This window comes from Mesoplodon bidens (genome assembly GCF_964165515.1).
Source record: "Mesoplodon bidens genome assembly, chromosome: 14".
Lineage (NCBI taxonomy): Eukaryota > Metazoa > Chordata > Mammalia > Artiodactyla > Ziphiidae > Mesoplodon > Mesoplodon bidens.
Genome location: NC_138170.1, coordinates 1,281,065 through 1,302,852, shown reverse-complemented (window position 1 = coordinate 1,302,852; position 21,788 = coordinate 1,281,065). Strand labels below are relative to the sequence as shown.

At 52.7% G+C, this 21,788-nt stretch overlaps 1 protein-coding gene across 8 annotated transcripts; it reads right to left on the bottom strand.

The window, feature by feature from the left end:
• Positions 1-32: 32 nt before the first annotated feature.
• Positions 33-14,778, bottom strand: RTKN (rhotekin). 8 transcript variants are annotated; one of them, XM_081253689.1, is made up of 13 exons: positions 14,454-14,472; positions 12,415-12,841; positions 6,497-6,696; positions 4,634-4,695; positions 4,483-4,536; positions 4,268-4,385; positions 3,830-4,039; positions 3,032-3,126; positions 2,821-2,927; positions 2,449-2,577; positions 1,540-1,708; positions 1,268-1,372; positions 33-725 (listed from the first exon to the last, which is right to left on the bottom strand). In XM_081253689.1, exons 2-13 carry the CDS (start codon positions 12,484-12,486, stop codon positions 391-393), a joined length of 1,656 nt encoding a protein of 551 aa, XP_081109815.1. In that variant the 5' UTR covers positions 12,487-12,841; positions 14,454-14,472; the 3' UTR covers positions 33-390. The 8 variants fall into 8 exon arrangements, with proteins under 8 accessions (XP_081109815.1, XP_081109821.1, XP_081109816.1 ...); XM_081253695.1 differs by having other exon boundaries at positions 12,693-12,841; XM_081253690.1 differs by lacking the exon at positions 14,454-14,472 and adding an exon at positions 13,374-13,391.
• Between the last annotated feature and the right edge of the window lie 7,010 nt (positions 14,779-21,788).

The window sequence follows — 21,788 nt, the reverse complement described above, 5'->3', positions numbered from 1 at the left end:
AGGCAACCTGTCCTCAAGAACCAGGTGAAGGCTGATGTTAAATAACTTTAATGGTCCATGTGGGAGTCACAAGGGAGGCGCGTTCCCTCCCAGGGCTCTTCAGTGCCATCCTCAAAGCTGGTTAGTGCAGGGAGGTAGGGGCAGGGTTGGTTCCAGTTTTCTCCCAGGAAGGGTTTAGGGGGTCCCAGCCAGCCCTGGGAATGAGTCCCTCAGCACCATGGCAACCACAGCTTAAAAGGGGCTTCTGCTCCCCCGCCCCAGCCTGTCCCCGGTCCAGCAGGGGACGGGGAGGCCAAGCTGGCCAACCTGCTACAAACAGCGCCGAATCCAGAGCCCAGCGGCACACAGATCATCTGCTCTTCTGACCAGATCCTGTGCCAGCACACCGTCTCACACTGGGGACTGGAGCCAAGTGTGGGGTGGGCCTTTGCTGCAGAGGCCTCTGGACTGTGGGGACCGCTTCGGGGGTAGAGGGGCAACCGAGTGAGGAGCCCCAGGGGAGTGGTCTGGGGGGGCAGCATCCAGGGAGAACGTTCGGGGTCTCCCCCGGGGCAGGGAATGGGTCTGGGCTGGGGTTGGGGCCACTGAAGCAGGCAAGCAGGGGTCAGGCAGGGCAGGCTGGTCTGTAAACACTGCTAGCCAGGGTGGGGGCGTCTCCAGCCTCGTGCCCTCCCGCTGGGCCAGGATGTCTGTCACCGCTGCGATGTCATCCAGCGGCTCAATAGCTGTGGCACCGGGAAGGGATTGAGGGGAGGGGGCTAGTCAGAGCTTGGGCCCCAGACCTACTCAGCCCTGAGCATCGCCTGTCACTGTAGGAGGAAAGCGAAGCCTGGATCTCAGCTGAGATCGCGTTATCCTGCAGGAGCAGCCCCTCCCTCGGGCCCCCCGGAGTCACAGGTTCTGACAAGACTGGGATATGGGGCGACAGGGTGGACAGGGAGAGGAGGGTGGACAGAAGCAGGTGAAGAAGCCAAGAAAGAGGAGGAAAATGAAAGCAGTGCCGGCAAGTGAAGGGTCCGGAAGAGACAGGAATCCGCATGCAGAAAGGGAAACAGGAAAAAAGAAATTACGGGAAAAAAAAATCCATGAAATGAATCTGGTTCTATGGGTTTTGTTGTGAACTTCGGTGGAGGTGGTTTTAGGAAGGGTTGGAGAAGGGAGCTCTGCCTTAGCCCAAAGTGTGCTTTCTCTCCGTCTCCATTATCTGGTTCCCTTGAAGCCGCCAACCCAAATTCCCATCAGGATCCCACAGTGCACTTTCACTCACCCATCTCATGGTACAAGGACCCCTGCTTGGCCAGTACTTGGGGTGGTTTCCGAGGAGCAGGGGTTTCAATTTTCATTATTTCATCGCAGCACTGCTTCCACTGGCCTGCAGGGAGGGCGTTGGTTGGGGTGGGTAGGGGGAGGACTGTGAGAGGGCCAGGCTACCCTCTCCCCTGCTACATCCCTTGACACACGTTCTTGAAATAGAGGCCTTTGGTAAAAGTAACGATCCACAGTCCCTCCCGAAGGTTCAATCCAGCCCCCTCCTCTTACTCATGTCAAAGAAAAGCTGCCACAGAGCTTCCATCCAGCTCTGCAGGGCTCCCCGACTCTCTGCCTGAAGGGTGTGTGTCACCTCATCCTCCGCATGCTGGTTACTGATGCTCAGGGTGAAGGGCCGGCCCACTGCCTGGTCCCGCTCCCCTGCCCGGACTCGAGTCTCCTGTAGGAGAAAGACAGGATCTGCTTCCACCACCTTCACCTTGGTCACAGAAGTCAGCAGTGACATCAGGCAGGCTTGGTCATCCCTGCCCTAGAAGGAGGAGCCTGTGGGGCTTTCACGAAGCCCTCTCATTTGCCTCCTACTGACCAGAGCGGAAAGAAAGAGCAGGAAAGGAAGGGGATGAGACAGGTCGTCCTTAGTCAGGAAAAGAGGAGCAGACGGATATGGGGAAGGAGGGGCTGCGCGAGGCAGGCGGGAGCAGGAGCGCCGAGGCCGGAGGTCCCTACAGGCAAGGAGGCAGGCGGGAGCAGGAGCGCCGAGGCCGGAGGTCCCTCAGTACTTTTATGAAAGTCGGCAGGAATGCTAGCAAAAGGGCTAGGAAACAAAGAGGGTCCTTGGACATGGGTTGGGAGAGAAAACCAGGGAACGGTGAGGGAGATGCAGATCGAGTCTGAGGGGAAAGGTGGAAGGAGGATGAAAAGGCCTAAACTGGCTCTAGAACCTTCTCTGAGGCTTGGCAGGGGCTAAGGTTGGTGAGTAGAAGGGACGATCATTTTCCAGTGATGCTGGCTGGGGAGAATATGGTCCCAACAACCCTGGCCCTGAAGCTGGGTGTGGTGCTGTTTGGAACAGGAGGCTAGCTTTGATCTCCTTGAGGTCTGTGCCCACCCTCCCGGGGCCTGATGGGGAGGCTCCCGAGCCCTGCCGCCTGGGTGGCTTCACCACCAGGGATTCATCACCTTGTTGATCGCGATAGTAAACAGCGGCTCCTCCGCAGTGTCTGTGTCTTCAGGTTGCCGGTAACAGAAGAGGTTTGTGCCTTTCAAGACTCCATGCACTCGCACCCAGTCCTGCAGCTCCCCAGCTTGCTGCATAAATGACTCAAGGTTTCCTAGGGGAATCACACCCCCAACACCCTTCCTCCCAGCCCCCCACAGAGAACCTGCTCCTTTCTGCCCGCCCTCCGCCCTCCTGTCTGACCCTCCCCTCGCCTTGCCACGCTCCTCCTTCCTCCACCCAGATCTCGCTTTTTCAATAGTTCTCTGGTTCCTGGGTCATCTGGCTCCCCTCTGCCCTCTCCCTGTTCCCTTCCACTCCTCAGGGCCCCTCACCTGCACCCTGAGGACACCACTTGCAGTAGGCTGGGTCATGCAGAAAGGCTGAGCCACCAGACGGCAACACACGCTACCATAAAGGGGCAGCCAGGCGGGGTTCTCCTCTGGGGGAGGAGGAGGTGCAGGGTGAGGGTGGGGAGTGTGAAGGGGGCCAGCCAACGGCCCCTCTTCTCACCACCCAGCGTCCCCCACGTACACACATACTCACCGTGACTGGTGAGGGTCAGGTCGTGTGTGCGGAACCCGTCTTGCACTGCTGCCAGGGTGAGCGTGGTGTGAGCCAGGAGGCGGTAACGGGGACCACTGCGGGACAGAGAAGTGGGCGGCAGCCGCGTGAGGGGCGCGTCGGACGGCAGGGGCTGTAAGCTGAGCAGGTCTGCCGCATTGTTCAGGCTGCCCCGCAGAAAACTAGCCTGCCTCCCCCACAGGGGTTGGGACATGTACTGCACTCCTGCTAAGTGCCGGGGCCTGTGCTTTAAATATGTTATCCCACTGTGGTCCCACAACAGCCCTGAGGCAGCCTGAGGCTTAAAGAGGTTAAGATATCTGCCCATAAATATAGCTTAGGCGGTAGAGTTGGAATTTGAATCTATGTCTGTCTCCAAAATGAGCATTCTCTTCATTACCTGGAAGGTTTTCAAACTGCTGCTCAGAGACCCAGTGGTTCCACTAGGTGCCTCCAGGCGCCTGTAGGCAGCACCACAGGACCCAGGCCACCCTGCTTCAACCAGGGGCACTCTGTTCTATCCACATGAGATGTATTTGCTGCTGCCAAAAAGTGATGGCCCCAGAGCCTAGCTCTTCCTGCATTCCTATTGGTCTTCTCAGTTGGCTCGGGGTACAAGCCCCGAGGTACAGGCCAGAGTGCCTCCCAGCTATGTGACCACCGCTTATTCATATCTGTCTGCATGTCCCGGCAGCAGTGCACAGTAGGTTCTGCATGCTCAACACAGCTCAGAGGTCACCTGTGGCCAGCTGAGGGCAGTGGGGGAATACAGGGCCTTACCCAACAGCCGGGGTGGGGAGCAAGATGGGACTGCTCCCTGAGCCCCCAGCTGTCTCCAGCGATGCCCGCACACGCCTCCCCGAGGAGCGGCCCAGGGAGCTGCTGAGTTTGGTGGCAAGCCTTTTGGGGGCTCCAGCCAGGGCCGCCTCCTCTTCCACGCAGGCCCCATACAGCTCCAGCCGCAGTTCAAAGTCTGGCCCTACCTCGGCACTGTAGGAATATGGGAGGAAGGGAGGACAGGAGGGTGGTCTGGGGAAGTCCAGGGAGCGGCGCTGTGGCGGAGGAGGGATGCCATGCAAGTACAGGACAGCTCCACAGGGAAGGCCCGTCTCCCTTCCTCCCTCTCCTCTTCCTCCCCTCCCCTGTGGCTACCGCATTCGAGGATTCGAGCAGAGTAGAGAAAGGAGGGAGCCACAGGGATGAGGTACTCGTACTCACAAGAGCACGTTGTTCTGGAAGGAGATGTCTGTGAGGGTCCTGTCCACCAGGACCATCTCCGTGTCCTGAATGTGTTCCCCTATCTGCAGCAGCAAGAACACAGCCCAGCGGTGCAGGTCTGGGGACAGAGAGCAAAACTGGTAAAGACGTGCCCCACAGGGACCTCCAATCTCAGGGTCACTCCCTTAAATCTGTCCCACGTGTGTGGAACTCACCGCCTTTGTTCTTGAAATATTCTGTGTCCTTCCACATGAGTGGAATCCGGAGATCTGAGGGGCAGAGGGGTAGGAACAGATGTTGCGATGGAGCAGGAGATCCCATCATTGGGCCGAGAATGCCAACAGCGGGGGTAGTGGTGCTTCTTACCGGAAATGCAGACCTGGCCGCGGCAGGGGGAGCGCTCGGCGGGCGGCCCACTGTCAGAAGGCCTGTGGGCAAATCACAACGTCCTAGCCCGGCCTCTTGACACTATTCCCCCTGGCTCTGGTTCCCAAGGGCTCTAGGACCCCCCTGGCCCAGGACCCAGCTGCCAGGTCCCAGCCAGGCTGACATGGCAGGGCTGAAGGACTGTTAGGGAGAGTTGTCAGTTGAACCCAGGAGGTTGCTGGGCTTGGGAACGTTAGAGGCTCTTAGCTCACACACACAGTACAAGCTCAGGCCGCCCCCCGCGCAAGCACCCTTCCTGACCACCTCCCCAGACTCCTGCCAGGGAGAAGTGGGGCTTGAGGACACAGGCGCCCACAGGGAAAGACTCCCTTTTAAGGACTCTTCTCCATCAACCCCCAGGCTTGGAGGAGTTTGCAGGCTTTCTGTTTAACAACAAAGGAGGCTGCTTGTCTCCACCATCTCATCACTGCAGTAAAGGAGGGTACTGGATCAGTCAGAAACTCAGGAACCCAAGTAGGGAACACTTGTGTTCCATTTACTGCAAATCTCTCTCCCTCCGCCCCTCAGCTTTGACTTCTCCTCTACCCCTCTGGCTAGATGCGCTGAACCTTCCCAGTGCCCCAAGTTCCCCAGTCCCCCCACCGCAGGGGGGACGTCCGGCCTTGCTCCCCTCCCCGCCCATCATTAGGACTCACCGAGCATGTGTCCCTCTCCTAAGGTGATGGCCAGCTTATCCATACTAATTTATAATTCATTATAATGAAATTAGTGGCTTAGCCTTAAACTAGATGATGTGGCATTGATGGCAATGTGCTTAGCTGCCAGGGACTTGGGGTGCACCTCAGATCACACTGTGTGGGCTGTGTGGGGACTTGGGCAGGGCAGAGCCTGTCAATGGCCGCCTCTTAAGAGACAGCAAACTCACAGTAGAAGGTGTCCCCATGCCTGCTTGCTCTTCGTTTAACTTTACGGAGCAGCCTTCCCCTGGTGTCTTCATGGGTGCACTCTGGAGGCCTCCTGGCAGCCTCTCCTTGTGGCAGCCTTCATGGATGAGCTGGGATGACACTATGTCGGTGAGGGGCCTGGACCTCCTCCCCACTCAGCCTTGCGGGATCAAGCAGGTTACTTTGCCAGAAGCCAACTTTCCAAATGACCAGTTCACCAAAAATGGTCAGTTCTCAGAATGATCAATTTGCCAAATATTTTTGCCCACATTGTAGTTTTACCAGAACATCGCCTCAACCATTTCACTACAGATTTGTCAGATCAGCAGAGTCTAATGCCAGCGTACGCTGTGTTTCACATCCAAGGGTTGAGTCCTTTTAGTGCACAATCTAATTTACGTGAATGGGTAATTTAAGGCTTAATTTAAGGTAAATTTAAGGCTTTCCCTTAAATTTTTTTTTATTATTATTTCTTTTCCCAATCCCTGACTCTAATGAGGCAAACCCCAGGTACAAGGAACTATTGTCAGTTACAGTAAATTGGTCATTTAGCAAATTGGCCATTTGGTGAACCAGCTATGAGAAAATTAGCTTTCCAGAAGCCAGCCAGCCAGACTCATCAGATCACAGGCAGGGCTTAGCAAATTAGCACTTTTGCATTACTACTCCTCAGACTGCCAGCCTTTCACCAGATACGCTGGCTTTCCTGAGCCAGTGTCTTACAACTCACTAGTGCACCTCTGGGCAGCACACTGCGGTGGTAAAACACCAAGGTGTCTTCTAGGACCCTGGTAAGTCTTCACCAGGAAGTCATCTTCAGGGTGCTCCATACTCCATACTCCATAAACACACACACTGCGCCACTACTCCCATAAAGCCTTGCTTCCCCCTTGCTCACCGCCGGCCTGTCTTGCTCAGCACCTGTGCCTCCTTGCGCCGCTGCAGCTCGCCCATGTAGCTGAGGATGCGGCTGTTGCACACCAGCAGGCTCTTGGTGGCCTCCAGAGCCTGCTCTCGCTGGGAGCAGGCCGCCAGCAGCTTGCAGGCCCCTTCCCTCATCCGGATCTCATGGTCTAGCTTTCTTTGCAACTCTGTGTCCTAGCCGGAGTGGGGATAAGGATGAGAAGGAAATGTCAGTTGGGGGACGGGTTGAAGCACCCTTCATTCCCAAGTGGACTGTGGTCCACAAGAAACTGACAAGAAACTTATGTTTCAGGCAACTAAAGGGCAAGGGTTGAGTCTCAACCTCAGCAGCCCACATGTAACCAGAGAGACCTTGTTAAAATTTCTACTCCCTCTGGGAGTATACTTTTTTTCAGCCTCTTTTGAGCGCAACTTGGAAAAATCTGTAAAAACTACAAATTCACATATCCTCTGATCCAGCTATCCAACATCTAGGAGTTTATCCTACAGATATAGTTACACTTGTGGGCAGAGCCATATTCATTGCAGCATCATTCTAAAACACCAAGATTAAAAGTCCTTCAATAGGGCATTGGTTAAATAAGTTATAGCACATCTATACCATGGAATATGGACTATTGCAGACATAAAAGAGTAAGGTAGACATGTGTGCAAAAATGAAGCAATCTTCAAAATATATGAAGTGAGAAAAGAAAGAACAGTATTACAGCATGCTACCATTTGTGCACCATATATATATATATATGCATATACATATCCATAGACATGCATAAAATAGTAGTGGCTGTGGGGCTGGGAGCCAGGAATGGAAAATCAATTTATGATACTTTATATATATGCTCCTTTACTACTGTCCTATTGGAAATTGTGTTACCTTTTAAAAAATTAAATCTTCTGAGTTAAAAAATAATAATAAATCACGAGACCCCACCTCAGAGTAGCAGAATAAGAATCTCTAAGAGTGGGGCATGTGCATTTTTTGGAAAATTCCCCAAGTGACTCTGAGGTGCGGCCCAGGCTGAGAACTGCCACCTAAAGGGAATGGCCACAGATAGTAAAGGCCATCCTGGCTTACCCCAAAGACTCAAGTGATGAGAGAGGACATTTAGTTGGCAAGGGGTCAGTGGAGAAGGAGCGTACCGCCTACAGTGTTCATCCATGCTGCAGAGAATGCAGTATACACCCCAACTTTGGGAACCTGCCACCTGCTGGCCCTCTGAGTCTCAGAGGTAAGGCCAGAGGCAAGGAATGGGGATGGGAAGACAGGTGGAGCAGGTCAGGAGTGAGTAGGCACTGAGCACAATGCCCAGTGCACAGCGTACGGTATGCGTGGGGGCGGGTGCTTATTTTAATGATGCTACTTCAGCCCAGTAGCTTTCACCCAATAACACCGGAGCATCCCTGTGCTGTCTAAAGCTCCATATTTGAAATCCAGCTGGGAGGTGAGAGGTGCAGACATTAATGGCTGCTCCATAAGTGCCATGTCATGGGACAAACACGCTCACAGGAAACAGACGCTATTTGCCTCTGGCTGAGGTGATGGGGAAGGCTTCAGAGAAGAGGTGGAAGACTAGCCCTGTTACAGCGTACAAAGCGGAAGGCAAGCCAAGTGGAGTGACAGGACTGGAAGAGCAGGGTGAATGTGGCTGCACAGAACCGAAACCCGGCTCTCCCTCACACCGGCTCTCCTCCTCACACCGGCTCTCCTCCCTCACACCAGCTCTTTTCCACACTCTGTGCCCTTGCTTCTTTCCTGATGACTCCAGGCTTCAAGTCTCCAAGACCTCAACACCCTAAATTCCTGCTTCCGGGAATTGCCTTGTCCAGCCTCCCTGCTGATTCTTCCTTCCCTACTTGGGCTGGGACAGACTTTCATCACGTCTCACCTCATCTCATCACCCTCACTATCCACATTTCCCTTCCTGACCCTTCAGAAATAGGCCAACCGGGTACCTACGCCGCCTCCACCAGGAAGCCCTCTCAGACTACACAGCTGCCCCCACCCCCACCATGACTGCCTGCACCAGGGTCCCGCCTCTGCTACGGTTTGCTGCTTGCCAACCCCCACCCCATTCTGCATCTAGCTTCTACCACAAACACCCCCAAACAGGTGAGGGGGGTGGGGCCTAGCAGCGTCCGCAGGCCCCCTCCTGACTAGCCTTTTGGTCCCGGCTCCAGCACGCACGGATTCTTCCCTAGCCCTGTCCATTGCACGTGCGGCGCAACGCGGGCATTGGGCCCGGTCCGGGGAGCCGCCCCGCCCGCAGCGAGCGCCGATGACATCATCTACCAGCTGCCGCGAGAGCGGCCGAGGGGCTCCGGAACGCAGGCGGTCCCTCAGTCCCTCTGTGCGCTTGGCCCGGTTAGGCTCCGGGTGGTGCTAACCACAGAGACCTAGTCGCGGAGGGACGGTATCTCCGGGAGCACCGGCCTCACTCTAGAAAGGGCTCCAGGCTCCGGAGCTGCCGGAAGCCAGGGGGCCCCTCCGGGTTGCAGTTGCCTTCCAAGGTGACTCCTGGCCCGGGTGCATGCGGGAGGGGGATAGTGTATACATCGGAATAACTGGGGCTGCAGAGAAGTCGCTGTATCCAGCCTGGATGAGTCGGACTGGGGGTGCAGACACCCTGGCTACCACTCTCCCCCCATGCACTCGGGTCCGAATCCATTCTCCCACGGCCCTCGGTGGAGAGTGCCACAGAAATCTCCCACCCTTCAGGCCGGGCATCTCGGGAATCCTGACGCAGGCTCTGGATCCCGGAGCTTCACCCCCATTTCCGTACCTCAGGTATAGCTCCAAGTCGCCCCCCTCCCCACCCACACACCCTCTTTTCCCAAGCCGGCAGTACTTTCACCAGACTCCCCTGGGAAAGAACCCTAAACTGGACTCCGCTCAGGGCGCAAGGGGCTGAAGGAGGAGGAGTCATGGGCAGAAGCCCCAGCACACAGTAGGACATCAGGGACAGCACACAGTAGGCGCTCTCTGGACAGCCTTTCCAGTTCCTCCCACTCCCTTCTGTCTCTGACTTCCCTCTCCGCTTCTCATCACCTTATGTTCCCTTTAGAGTCTCCACCAGGGCTAAGTTCAAATCCTGGCTTAGGAACTTGACTAGCCATGAGAACTTAACCTCTGGAGCCTCTGTTTGTAAACTGGGGGTGGGAGGGCGTGGTAATTCCACCTCCTACTGTTTGAGGATTAAATGGGAAAGTCTAACCCCTACCTGGGCCCAGCCCTCCCACCTTCTCTTTAATTTCAGCTTAAGTTGCCTCCTCCAGAAAGTCTTCTTGAATTTACACTTCCAGGACTACCTCTCTTGCTAATCCCTGAAACATCAATGGTATGGGGGTTGGGGAACTGCTGAGCTTCCTGGAGAAAGAACACAGCACCCTCAACCAACCCAAGACTGAATGAGAGATGACCAAAGGGAAATCTAAGCCCCCTCCTCGTCCCCAGAGCTTGGGCAGAGCTCCTATGAAGAAAAATTACATGGAGGGGGAGGTACGCAGAATTCGAACATTTAAATACCTAGACCAGCCATGGCCAATGAGATCTTCTGCAATGATGGAAATGTTCAGTAGCCATCTAGCACATGAAATGTGGCTCGAGTAATTAAGGAACTAAATTTTTAATTTTATTTCATTTTAATTAACTAAATTTTAAACTTAAATAGCCACAGGTAACTAGTAACATGGTCAGTGCAGAGGACTGGGGATGGCAAATAGGTTTTATCTCATATGCCAGGACAGGGCAACATGTAGTGTCAGAGTCCCGATGGGAGCCTTGGGCACCTTTCTCCATTTTAGAAAAAGATGATCCTCTCCAGGCAAACAAATTAGATAAAGGTGTCCCCTCCTCACACCGCCACTATGCAGTGCCCTTATGAAGGACACAACCTGCATAATTTATGCCAAGGTTGAGCTGAGAAAGACTGTGAGGCCACGCGTGGATTTGTTGGTGAAGACTGCCATGATTGACCCGTAATGTCTGCCATGATGTAGGGAGTGGGGACCCGGCTGAGGTACAGACACCTGTGCAGTAAACTCCCCTCCTGAGCTGGACTCGCCACTGTCCTGCCCCTGACCTCGCTTAGCAGCGACCCCCTGCCTGGTTCAGGTGGTCACTTCCACAGCTGCCTCTCTCTTCCCCACCTCAGTAAATGACCACATCGCCCAGTTCCTTAGCCACACACCTGAGGATCATCCTGGAGCCCTCTCTTGGCTGCACCCACATGTCCAGTACGTCAGCAAGCCCTGTCAGATCTACCACCATCATCTGAAATCCACCCCCGTCTCCCTATCTCCACCATGAGCATTTAATCCATACCACCAGGTTCACTCCCCTAAGGCTATAACGACCTCCTAGCTGGTGGTCTTCTGCTATTCGTCTGGCCAATCCTTCTCCCTCCCACCCTGCACCCCTGCCTAGCCTATTCCTTTCAAACACAACAGCCATCATTGTAAAACATTAGATAAGTTGTCCCCCTGCTTAAAACCCTTCCATGAGCCAACATCACACTTAGAGTAAAATCTAAATGCCTTGTCATGGCCTACAAAGCCCTGAATAATCTGGCTCCCCCCATCAGCTCGACCCCAGCTATGATGTTCCAGCCCCACTGGCTCTCCTTCTTCCGCAAACATATCACCATCATCCTCATTTAAGAGCCTTTTGCCCTTACTGTGCCCTCTGTCTGGAAAGCCCTCCCACCCATCTTTACATATCTTCATATCCTTCTGGTCACAGCTCAAAGAGCTCACAGAGGCCTTCCCTGACTCCTACATCTAATGCTGCCCCCCCACCCGATTTTTATTACACCCCCCCCCGTTTTCATCATAATTTCACTATGTGAGATTATTTGTTTGCACGCTTCTTGTCTGTTCCCCCAGTAGAATGGACCTTTCCTGTTTTGTTCACTGAGGTATCCCAAGATCTAGAAAGAAGCTGACATATAGTAGGTGTTCAATAAATGTGATTAAGAATAAATAGATGAGGGACATCCCCGGCAGTCCAGTGGTTAAGACTCTGCCTTCCAATGCAGGAGGTGTGGGTTCGATCCCTGGTCGGGGAACTAAGATCGCACATGCTGTGGGGTGCGGCCAAAAACTAAAAAAAAAAAAAAAAAAAAAAAGGACTTCCCAGTTGGCACAGTAGTTAAGAATCCTCCTGCCAATGCAGGGGACACGGGTTCAACCCCTGGTCTGGGAAGATCCCACATGCCACAGAGCAACTAAGCCCGTGTGCCACAACTACTGAGCCTGTGCTCTGGAGCCTGCGTGCCACAGCTACTGAAGCCTGCGTGCCTAGAGCCTGTGCTCCACAGCAAGAGAAGCCACAGCAATGAGAAAATCCTGTGCACTGCAATGCTGAGTAACCCCCAACTCGCCGCAATTAGAGAAAGACAGCGAGCAGCAACGAAGACCCAATGCAGCCAAAAATTAATTAATTAATTAATTAACTAATTTTTTAAAAATAAAATAAATCTATTTAAAAAAAAAGAATAAACAGCTCCCTGCCATCTTCGGGGCCACAGAATCCTGCCCTAGAGTCCCCTTCCCCGTCTCTGGTAAGGCCATCTCCTTCCTGCAGACCTCTCACATTGAACCCCCCTCCTCTTCCCATACCTAAAAGGAGCCCTCAGCCCCAGAACACACAGCCACACCAAACCACAGAGCTTCCAGAAACAGGTGTGAAGACCCTGTTGCCAACACAGTACTCTAATTGGCAGAACTGAACCTGGGGCCACACGTAGCACCCAACGAAGGGCTTACAGAACCACCTGTCCGTCTCCCCACTTGGAGCGGGCTCCGCTCTCCCCGCTCGGCCCCAGCAGGAAAGGGCAGAGCAGAGATGGGCCGGGACGCTGTGGAGGAGGTGCACTCCAGGGGTGGGGGCGTTACCTCCAGGCTGAGCGCCATCTGCCGGATGTAGAGCATATTCAGGTCCTCCAGGATGTGCAATCTGTCCTGCATCTCTGTGCCCCCCAGGTGCCCCTTCCCTTGTTGACCCCTCAGAAGGGTGGGGCGAGCAAGCACCACGCTGCCCCACAATTCCTCCCGCTGCTCCCCTGGTCTTGAAAGAGGTGGGCAGTCCTTGGACAGAGGGCAGAGGCAGCCCCTCTCCCTCTTGCGCTCCCGTTAGACCCCTCTGGCTGCTGTGACAAACTTCCCTTGCCTACCGCTGTTCCAGGGCCCTGATGGGAGCCAGGCATGGAGGGAAAGGAAAGCGAGGTGAGGATGAGCAGGGTCCCCGGAGAGGAGGCCAGCTGCAGAGGGGACTCTGGGCACAGAGTGTCCAGTCTTGCTTTGGTGGCAGCTGTTCTCCCAGCTGTGGAAGAAAAAGGCTCTTTCATTCCCACTCTGGCCCCTCCCCCGCCCCCGCCCACATCCCTGGCCTGGTGGACAGAGAGTCTGTGTGCGGTAGGGTGTGAGGGGAGGCACAACTGGAAGGGGGCAGGGAGGGGACACTGCATGCAGGTTCTACAGAGTCGTGGGCTTTGTCAGGAGGTTGCTTTCTGAAAGGGGTTCTGGCTTAGTCTGAGGAAGAAGAAGGATAACGGTGAGGACCTGAGTGAGTGAGCCCAGGGAGTGGGACACAGGGGTAAATGCGGCCCAACCCCCAGGGCCACCTCTTCCAGCTTGGGGCCCCCATCCAGCCCGCCCCACCCTGGGTTCACAGTTACCTCGCTTTTCCAGCAGAAGGGAGGAGACGGAGGGAGAAAGGCGGGGGTGTGCCTAGCTGCTGCGGCCCCCGCTCCCCTCTGCGGGCCCCTTCCCTTCCAGACAGGAAACCAGCCCCGATTCCCAGCCAGCTGCAGCTTTGCCACCCCCCTCCACCCCAGGCCCACGGAGTCACACACCGCTCCGCCGGGTCCCAGCGGCTCCGCCCCGGCTCCTCCGCTACGGCCCCCGAAAGGCCGGGCTTATCCCGGGGGCGGCCCCAGCTCACAGGCCCCTCCTCCGGGTCCCTGGGCCTCGCCCCTCACTCCCCCACACTGGCCCCACGCGGCGTTGCTTATGCTGGACTCGACAGAGGTCCTCTCCCCGAGGCCCACTAGCTTCTAAGTCAGCGAAGGCCCGGGACGCTGGGTCACCGGTGTGAAAGAGCCTTTGTTCTGGGCAGGCTGTAGGGTAAAGTGCAGAAGCCAGGCCTGGAATCCCGGCAGGGAGGGGTGAGGAAGGCCCTCTCACTTAACCCTTTCCAGGCCAAGCAGGGAAGGAGCGCTGACCCTGGAGATAGCCTCTGCTGTGGCTACTCGCCCTCTCAGTCCTAGCTCAGCCCGACATCGTTCAGACCCTCCTGAGCCTCTTTAGGGAGTTACAGGTAAGGCTCAGGCCTGAGGAACGTGTGGAGTGGTGGGCCGAGGAGCCAACTGTAGAGGCTGGACTCCTCTTAGGCCCCAGGGAAGGAGGCTGAAAGTTGGGAAATAATCCCAAGTCTTTCATAAGGAGCCCCCTCACTCCCGACTGTCCCAGCCACAGCGGAGCAGCTGGGGAGGGTTTCAGCGAAGGGGGCAGACCTGGCGGAGAAGTCAGGATTGATGGTGCAGGCTGTCCCAGACGGCTGAGACAGGCTGTGGGGCGCGGAAGGAGCCTGTTAGAGCCCGCCTGGGCGCACACCGCCCTTTGCCCCGGGATGCCGGCAAGGACCGGGGTAAGGCACATTTTGGGAATCGAGCCTAGGGCCCCTTAAATTGAAGCCAACCTGAGGTTTTTCCAGGCGGAGGCAAGTCATTCCAACTGGGCCAGGTAACGTCTGGGGTGGCACGGTCCGATTAACGTGCAGACGGTCCGCGCCTGACTTTTTAAGTCAACAACCACTACTTTGTACCAGACCCGCGGCGTCTCCGCCCCTCGGCGCGCGCGGGCGGGGCGGGAGGCCCAGGCGGCCCGGGCTGCGGGAGCCCGGGGAGGGGAAGGCAGGGACGCGGGTCTCTCACCTCCGGTGGGTCGCAGAAGAGGCTGAGTCGGAAGCGGCCGCGTTTGAACTCCATCTCCAGGGCGGAGCCCCTGGCCACGGTGACCCGGCTCCGGTGGTTTCGGGAGAACATGCTGGCGGTCCCACGCCTTTGCCTGCCCTCTGCACGCCCCGCGCCGCCCGGCCCGGCCTTGTCTCGTAGGCTTCTGTCCCTCGACTGCCGCCAGCTAGTCCGGCCGGGAATCTCCCACGGCCCGGTTCCCAAACTCCGCCCCCGGAGACGACACCTGGGCCGGGCAGGGCGCGGCACGCTCTCCCTCCACTCCAGCCCCCCGCCCCCGCCAAAGGCCCTGCCCGCCGGGCCAGTCCCGGCCCCCAAGCAGGCCTGGCCCGACAGCCGGGGCAGCCTACACCTCGCGAGCACTGAGGGGGCGCGTCGTCCCTTCCTGCCCGGGTAGCCAGCGCCTCACCTGAGCAAGGGCCGAGCCCAGAGAAGCCCCGCCCCCCTGCCGCCACCACTCGGCTAGCCAGACTCCCTGCGCGCGGAAAATCCCGAGGCCCAGGGATCGCCGAGAGGCACACAGCCCGGCCTTGGGATGGCGCCCAACCTCACCTCTAAGCAGCTTCTGAGGCGACTGTTTCAACTTCCTACTGTCCCAAATGTCCCACTAAAGCTCCCCTCCGTCCCTAGTGGCCGCAATTCACGTGTCTGGTAACCCTGTTCTGTTACTTACTAACCGTGGATCCTTGGCTTAGTCACTGAACTTTCTGAGCTTCAGTTTTCTTACTTGTGCAATGGGGATACAGTAATTACCTCCACTCCTCGGGTCGCTATGAGGATTACATATGAGAATGAGTGTAAAATGCCCAGCATAGTTCCTGGCACAAGACAAGCACCCTGTAAGTGCAACTGTGAAGAAAAATGATCAGGTGCAGCACCTTTGTGCCCTTGGATGGGGCACCAGCGACCTCAGCTCCCTGGACCCAGACTTTAAGTGCCTTAAGAGGGTGAGGATATCTGTGACCTCAAATGGGCTCTCAGCTGTTTTGCTGGGTGGCTGAAACAGGGTTAGGACTCACAGCTTCTGCAGAAAAAGGGGCCACCCCCAGCCTCCGGGACAGAAGGAAATGGCAGAGGATTAGCTTGCTGACCACACACGAGGAGTTTTCTGGGGACTTATGAACTTACTGGGGAGAACGCGCGAGACAGTGGGGCTCCTTCACAGCCAGAGCCAGAGAAATACCAGCTTATAGTTTTAGAGAGCCCAGGTTAGAACTGCTCTGCTATGACAAAATGCTCAACATTCTTTTAGAAAACCTGACTTAAAATTACTTTGGCAAAAGGGGAAATTTATGACTTAAGGAACAATAATGTCCAGGGGTCAGGCTTTAGTTGTGGCTTGACCCAGGCATTCAGCATCACAAGGATTCCGTCCCTCTCCTTCATCTGGCTCTAGTTTCCTCCATGTTAGCTTCACTCTCCACAGCATAACAAGATTGTTGCCAAAAATTCTGGGTCTATCATATTTTCAGACTTAAATTCAGCAGAAAAGGGAGCATCTGTTCCCTGAAGCTCCTACACATGTCTGGGATTCACTATGGGCCATTTGGGATGATTTATCCATCTCAAACCAATCACTGTAGGCAGAGGGGTGGCCAGACCTGAACCAATCACTGTGGCTAAGGAGGATTTTTTTTGCCAGTTGGCCAGGCCTAGGTCACTTCCCACTCCTGGAAACCAAATGGAACCCAGTGAGCTGGGAGAGAGATGGGGGAGGGAGATGTGTTTTCTGAAAGACTGTTCCAGGTACTACCACCAGAAGGTGAGGGAATGGACGCTGGACAGGAAAAGCAACAAACATCCTTGACATACAAAAGTGTACATGGAGAAGGGAGTTCTTCTGTCGTAGGAAAGGAAGATCAAAAGATTTTATAAATCCGTGGCCTCTGAGATAAACCTCAAAGAGGAGTGAGGGGAAAGGAAAGGCATTGTTTCTGAATTTCTTCAAATATCTATTGTCACTCCTCTAAACTGTAAGCTCCCCAGGGAGGGAGAGTCTGTCTTGTCCACTGCTTTATGCTCAGTGCCTGGCACATAGGAAGTACTCAATAAACCATCACTTGAAGTAAGTGAACAAATGAGATGCCTAAAGAAAGCATACAGATTTGAGAGTGCTTGACTGGGATGAGCCATGCTGTTGGACTAAAACTGTTCATTTCAAATGTTTGGCTTTTAGCAGCGGAATGCTTTTTTCTCCAAATGAAATCTCACCTGCAACGTGTGAAATATAATCAGAGCTGCTGTGATAAAAGCAGGGGCTGGAGCCCCACATCTTGTCCTCTCCAGAGGCCCTCAGCTGCACGCGGACACACACACACACACACACACACACACACACACACACACACACACACACAGCTGTGGGACATGGGCCCTAAAGAAGGGTTTAAAAACCCCTGACAAGAGCTGGAGGAATGGAAGGCATTTGGAAAGGAAGTAGATAGAGCTCAAATCTTGCCAGAGAATTTGCACTCGATGTGACTGAAGATTTTGGGAAAGGAATGACACAACCAAAGTTATATTTTAGAGATCATAGTCTGGCATCCATTTGCATAAATCATTTGGAGGAGGCTGTGACTGGAGTTTGGGAAGCCAGCTTACACTGTTCTCAACCAATGGTAGAGAAACAAAGGCCAAAGTTTCTGTGGAGTTATTATTTTTTAATTAAATTCTTATTTGAAAACACACATACAGTTTTTTAAAACAATCCTTATTCTACCACTTAAAAAATAATACAAAGTAAAGAATAAATGAACAAAAGCACACTTTCCCCACCATCAGAGAAAAACACTGAGACACAGCCTGGCGCCATGGCATGCTGACGCCTTATATTGGCTCGTGAGAGACAACTGCTGAATTTTCTGGAATTGTGCATTCCAGCTGTTAAACACAGCTTTAATTAATAATTGAATCATAAAAACTCGCAACTAAATAAATTATATTAAAGCAAAGGTGATAAAACTCAAAATTCATCACTTCCTAATTATTTTACTGCATTTTCCCATTATCCCTTGAGGTTGTTTACATCTATAGTGTCCGTATGGTTGAAATGCTATGTCATGGTGTGCTACTACGTGTCTTGCCAACTCTGTGCTCAGTAATAAAATTGGCCATGGTGGGAGTTTTACACAACAGAAACAGGCGAACACTGTAAACCAGGGCTACTTTGTTTCCCCTGGGGAGATTTCGTTAAGTATTTACCCACATACCACTTGTTCACTGCATAATATTTCCAAATTTTTCCTTTTCTTACATCTGTATCTCCATCTCCCCAACTATGAAGTAGATATTTGGGAAGGGCTTATTAGCCACCCAGTATTCAAATTATCTTTCTATTGCTACACAGACCCCTACTGTGGACAACTCTGGTAGGCTGAGGCTCTACCCTCTTTTGGGCAGCTGGAGAAGGACATTCATCCTTCCTCCCACTTCTTCACAGTCCAGGGGTAGGCAGTTGGCCTAAGGCAACCAACTGGAATGCTACCAACTGGACTTTGAATCTTGAAAGAGTGAGAACAAGACACAGGGATAATTCATGAGGAGTGGTTGGGTCTGCTAGCAGGGAAATCCTCATCAGCAGGTTCCTGTGGTGAGACTTTGGTGTGGCCTCAGCATAACCTCAGCCATATGTCCCTAATGCTTGGTCTCCCAAGGGTTCCCACCCCTTATCCAGGGAGAATACAAGGTGAACCCGAAACATTTTGTAGTGCTGGGAAGTAAAAAAGTGCTAAAGGAATGATGGAGATGTGTCAGAAGGACACAGAAGTCATCTTAAAGAAATGCCCACTGACCAAATCTAGGACAAATTTAAGCATCAAAATAAATAATAGACTACAACTCATTGAATGAAACAGGCATCTATACCGATACAAATAAATACATATGAAACTGAATGTAAGGAGAAAAGAAAGGTCCACTTCACCACAGAATGCCAACTAACACGTGTAGATGGAATAACGGGAGTAGAATACCACTTGGCAATTATTAAGGTAGAACTGATTCATACAATATTCATCAATGGCTATTATGCCTGGTGGGTGGAAGTTTCATATAGGGGACAGGATATCAGAGTAGTTTCAGAGTATTTCTCCAGAAAATACTCATTAACTACAAAGTTGAAAATGGTGATTTTGTCTAGTGGTTAGGACTTGGCGCTTTCATTGCTGGGGCCTGAGTTTGATCCCTGGTTGGGGAACTAAGATCCTGAAAGCCACACAACATGGCCACATTAAAAAATTAAAAAACAAATTAGAAAAAAGAAATGGTGACTTTACGCTGGAGCAAACTGGCAGACACCACCTTGAGCAGGTGATCAAGGTTAGCATCATCAGTGGTGGGATAAGCTGACGTCATGTGCCCCCTGATGTGATACAGTGAGAAGAACACAGCATAATACTTTTTGAGTAGTACTCCTGCCAAGAACTTAAGAGTCTTGACTTGGAGAAAACCCAGATGGATCCAGGTTGAGTGACATACTACAGAATCAAAGGCCTATACTTGTTTTTTTTTGCGGTACCCGGGCCTCTCACTGCTGTGGCCTCTCCCGTTGCGGAGCACAGGCTCCGGACGCGCAGGCTCAGTGGCCATGGCTCACAGGTCTAGCCTCTCCGCGGCATGTGGGATCTTCCCGGACCGGGGCACGAACCCGTGTCCCCTGCATCGGCAGGCGGACTCTTAACCACTGCGCCACCAGGGAAGCCCCGAAGGGCCTATACTTTTTAAAATTGTAAAGGTCACAAAGGTTAGGGAAAGAGTGAGGAAGTGTTCTAGCAGATTAAAGCAAATCAAAGAGATATGATGAGGAAATGTAATGCATGATCCTGGATTTGAATCCTGGCCTAGAAAGGAAAGGGAGACATTGGGAAGTGGGTGAAATTTGAATGGGATCTGTGGATAGGATGATAGTATTGTATTAGTGTTAATTTCCTGATTGGGAGGGTTGCACAAAGGTTATAGAATTGTGTACTTGTTTTTTGTTTTGTTTTGTTTTTGTTTTTTTTTGCGGTACGCGGGCCTCTCACTGTTGTGGCCACTCCCGTTGCGGAGCACAGGCTCCGGACACGCAAGCTCAGCGGCCACGGCTCACGGGCCCAGCCGCTCCGCGGCATGTGGGATCTTCCCGGACCGGGGCACGAACCCGCGCCCCCTGCATCGGCAGGCGGACTCTCAACCACTGCGCCACCCGGGAAGCCCGTGTACTTGTTTTTGAGGAAATACGCAGTGAACTCTTTAGGGGTGAAGTGGCATCATGTCTGCAACTTGCTCTCAGAATGATCAGAATAGGAATAATGATAATGGAGAGGAAGGGGAGGAAATAGTAAATGTTAGTAATTGTAGACTCTGATTTAAGGAGCTAAGAGAGCTCTATGTACTCTTCTTGCAACTTTTCTGTAAGTTTGAAATTATTTCCTCAAAAATTATATTTAAAAAATAAGCTAAGAACTGTTTCAGAAGGACAAAATTCTTCCTTTCAGGTTACAAACCTGCTCAAACCTCTCTGACACTAAACAAAGCAAAACTAAAAACAAAACAAAATAATGGGGCTTCCCTGGTGGCGCAGTGGTTGAGAGTCCGCCTGCCGATGCAGGGGACACGGGTTCGTGCCCCGGTCCGGGAAGATCCCATGTGCCGCGGAGCGGCTGGGCCCGTGAGCCATGGCCGCTGAGCCTGCGCGTCCGGAGCCTGTGCTCCGCAACGGGAGAGACCAAGACAGTGAGAGACCCGCGTACGGCAAAAAAAAAAAAAAAAAATGAAGCCCATGGCTACTTACTTACTGTCACCACTGCCTCCCTGCTGGGCATCAGGATGTTGAGGAAACACCACTGGGTCTAGTGTCAGGAAGTCTCTGTTTGATGCTGGCTCTGCCACTCCCTAACTGTGTGGCTTTGGCCAAATCACTTAACCTCTCTAAGCCTCAGTTTCCTCATGAGGCAACAGTAGCCTCTTCCATATGGAGTTGCCATGGGGATCAAGGGACGGAAGGGATATGAAAAGCAGGTTATAAACTCTAATATGTTTGACAAATACTAACTGCAGGTGATCCCTCACTTTAACTCCTGGTGATAGAGAACCGTTGCCTTCACTCCCTGCTAGAACGCATACTCTGCTTGGAGCTCAACCTAGCCTTCGCAGAACTGTACACAGTTCATCATAGCCTTCGTCTGCTGATCATCTCTGCCCTTGGGTACCTTTATTGCCTCTTTTGATCTCTTCCCAACCCTGCCTGCCCCTCTGCCTGCCTGTTCAGGACTGGTGTCCACTTGGGTTTGTTCCTGGTCCTTTCCTCTTCATCTGCTTGATCATTCTGGAATGTCTCATCTATTCCCATCCCTTGAGGGGGACCTCCATTTTTATGCTGATGATGATGCCCCAAATCATACCTTCTGCATTGGCTTCTCCTTCAGTATTCCATCTCCATCTGGGCATTCCCACATGCACTTTATTTTATTTTATTTTTATTAGTTTTTATTAGAGTATAGTTGCTTTACCATGTTGTGTTAGTTGCTGCTGTGCAGCAAAGTGAATCGGTTATACATATATATATATATATATATATATATATATCCACTCTTTTTTAGACTTTCTTCCCATTTAGGTCACCACAGAGCACTGAATAGAGTTCCCTGTGCTATACAGTAGGTTCTCATTATTTATGTATTTTACACATAGTAGTGTATATATGTCAATCCCAATCTCCTAATTTATCCCACCCCCCCTTTCCCCCTTGGTAACCATAAGTTTGTTCTCTACATCTGTGACTCTATTTCTGCTTTGCAAAGTTCATCTGTATTATTTTTTCTAGATTCCACATATAAGCAATGTTATACGATATTTGTTTTTCTCTTTCTGACTTACCTCACTCTGTGTGATAATCTCTAGGTCCATCCACATCTCTGCAAATGGCATTGTTTCATTCCTTTTTATGGATGAGCAATATTCCATTGTATATATGTACCACATCTTCTTTATCCATTCTTCTGTCGATGGACATTTAGGTTGCTCTCATATCCTGGCTATTGTAAATAGTGCTGCAATGAGTATCAGGGTGCATGCATCCTTTCAAATTCTGGTTTTCTCCAGATATACGCCCAGGAGTAAGATTGCTGGATCATATCGTAGCTCTATTTTTAGTTTTTTAAGGAACCTCCATATTGTTCTCCATAGTGGCTGTACCAATTTACATTGCCACCAATTGTGAAAGAGGGTTCCCTTTTCTCCACACCCCTTCCAGCATTTACTGTTTGTAGATTTTTTGATGATGGCCATTCTGACAGGTGTGAGGTGATACCTCATTGT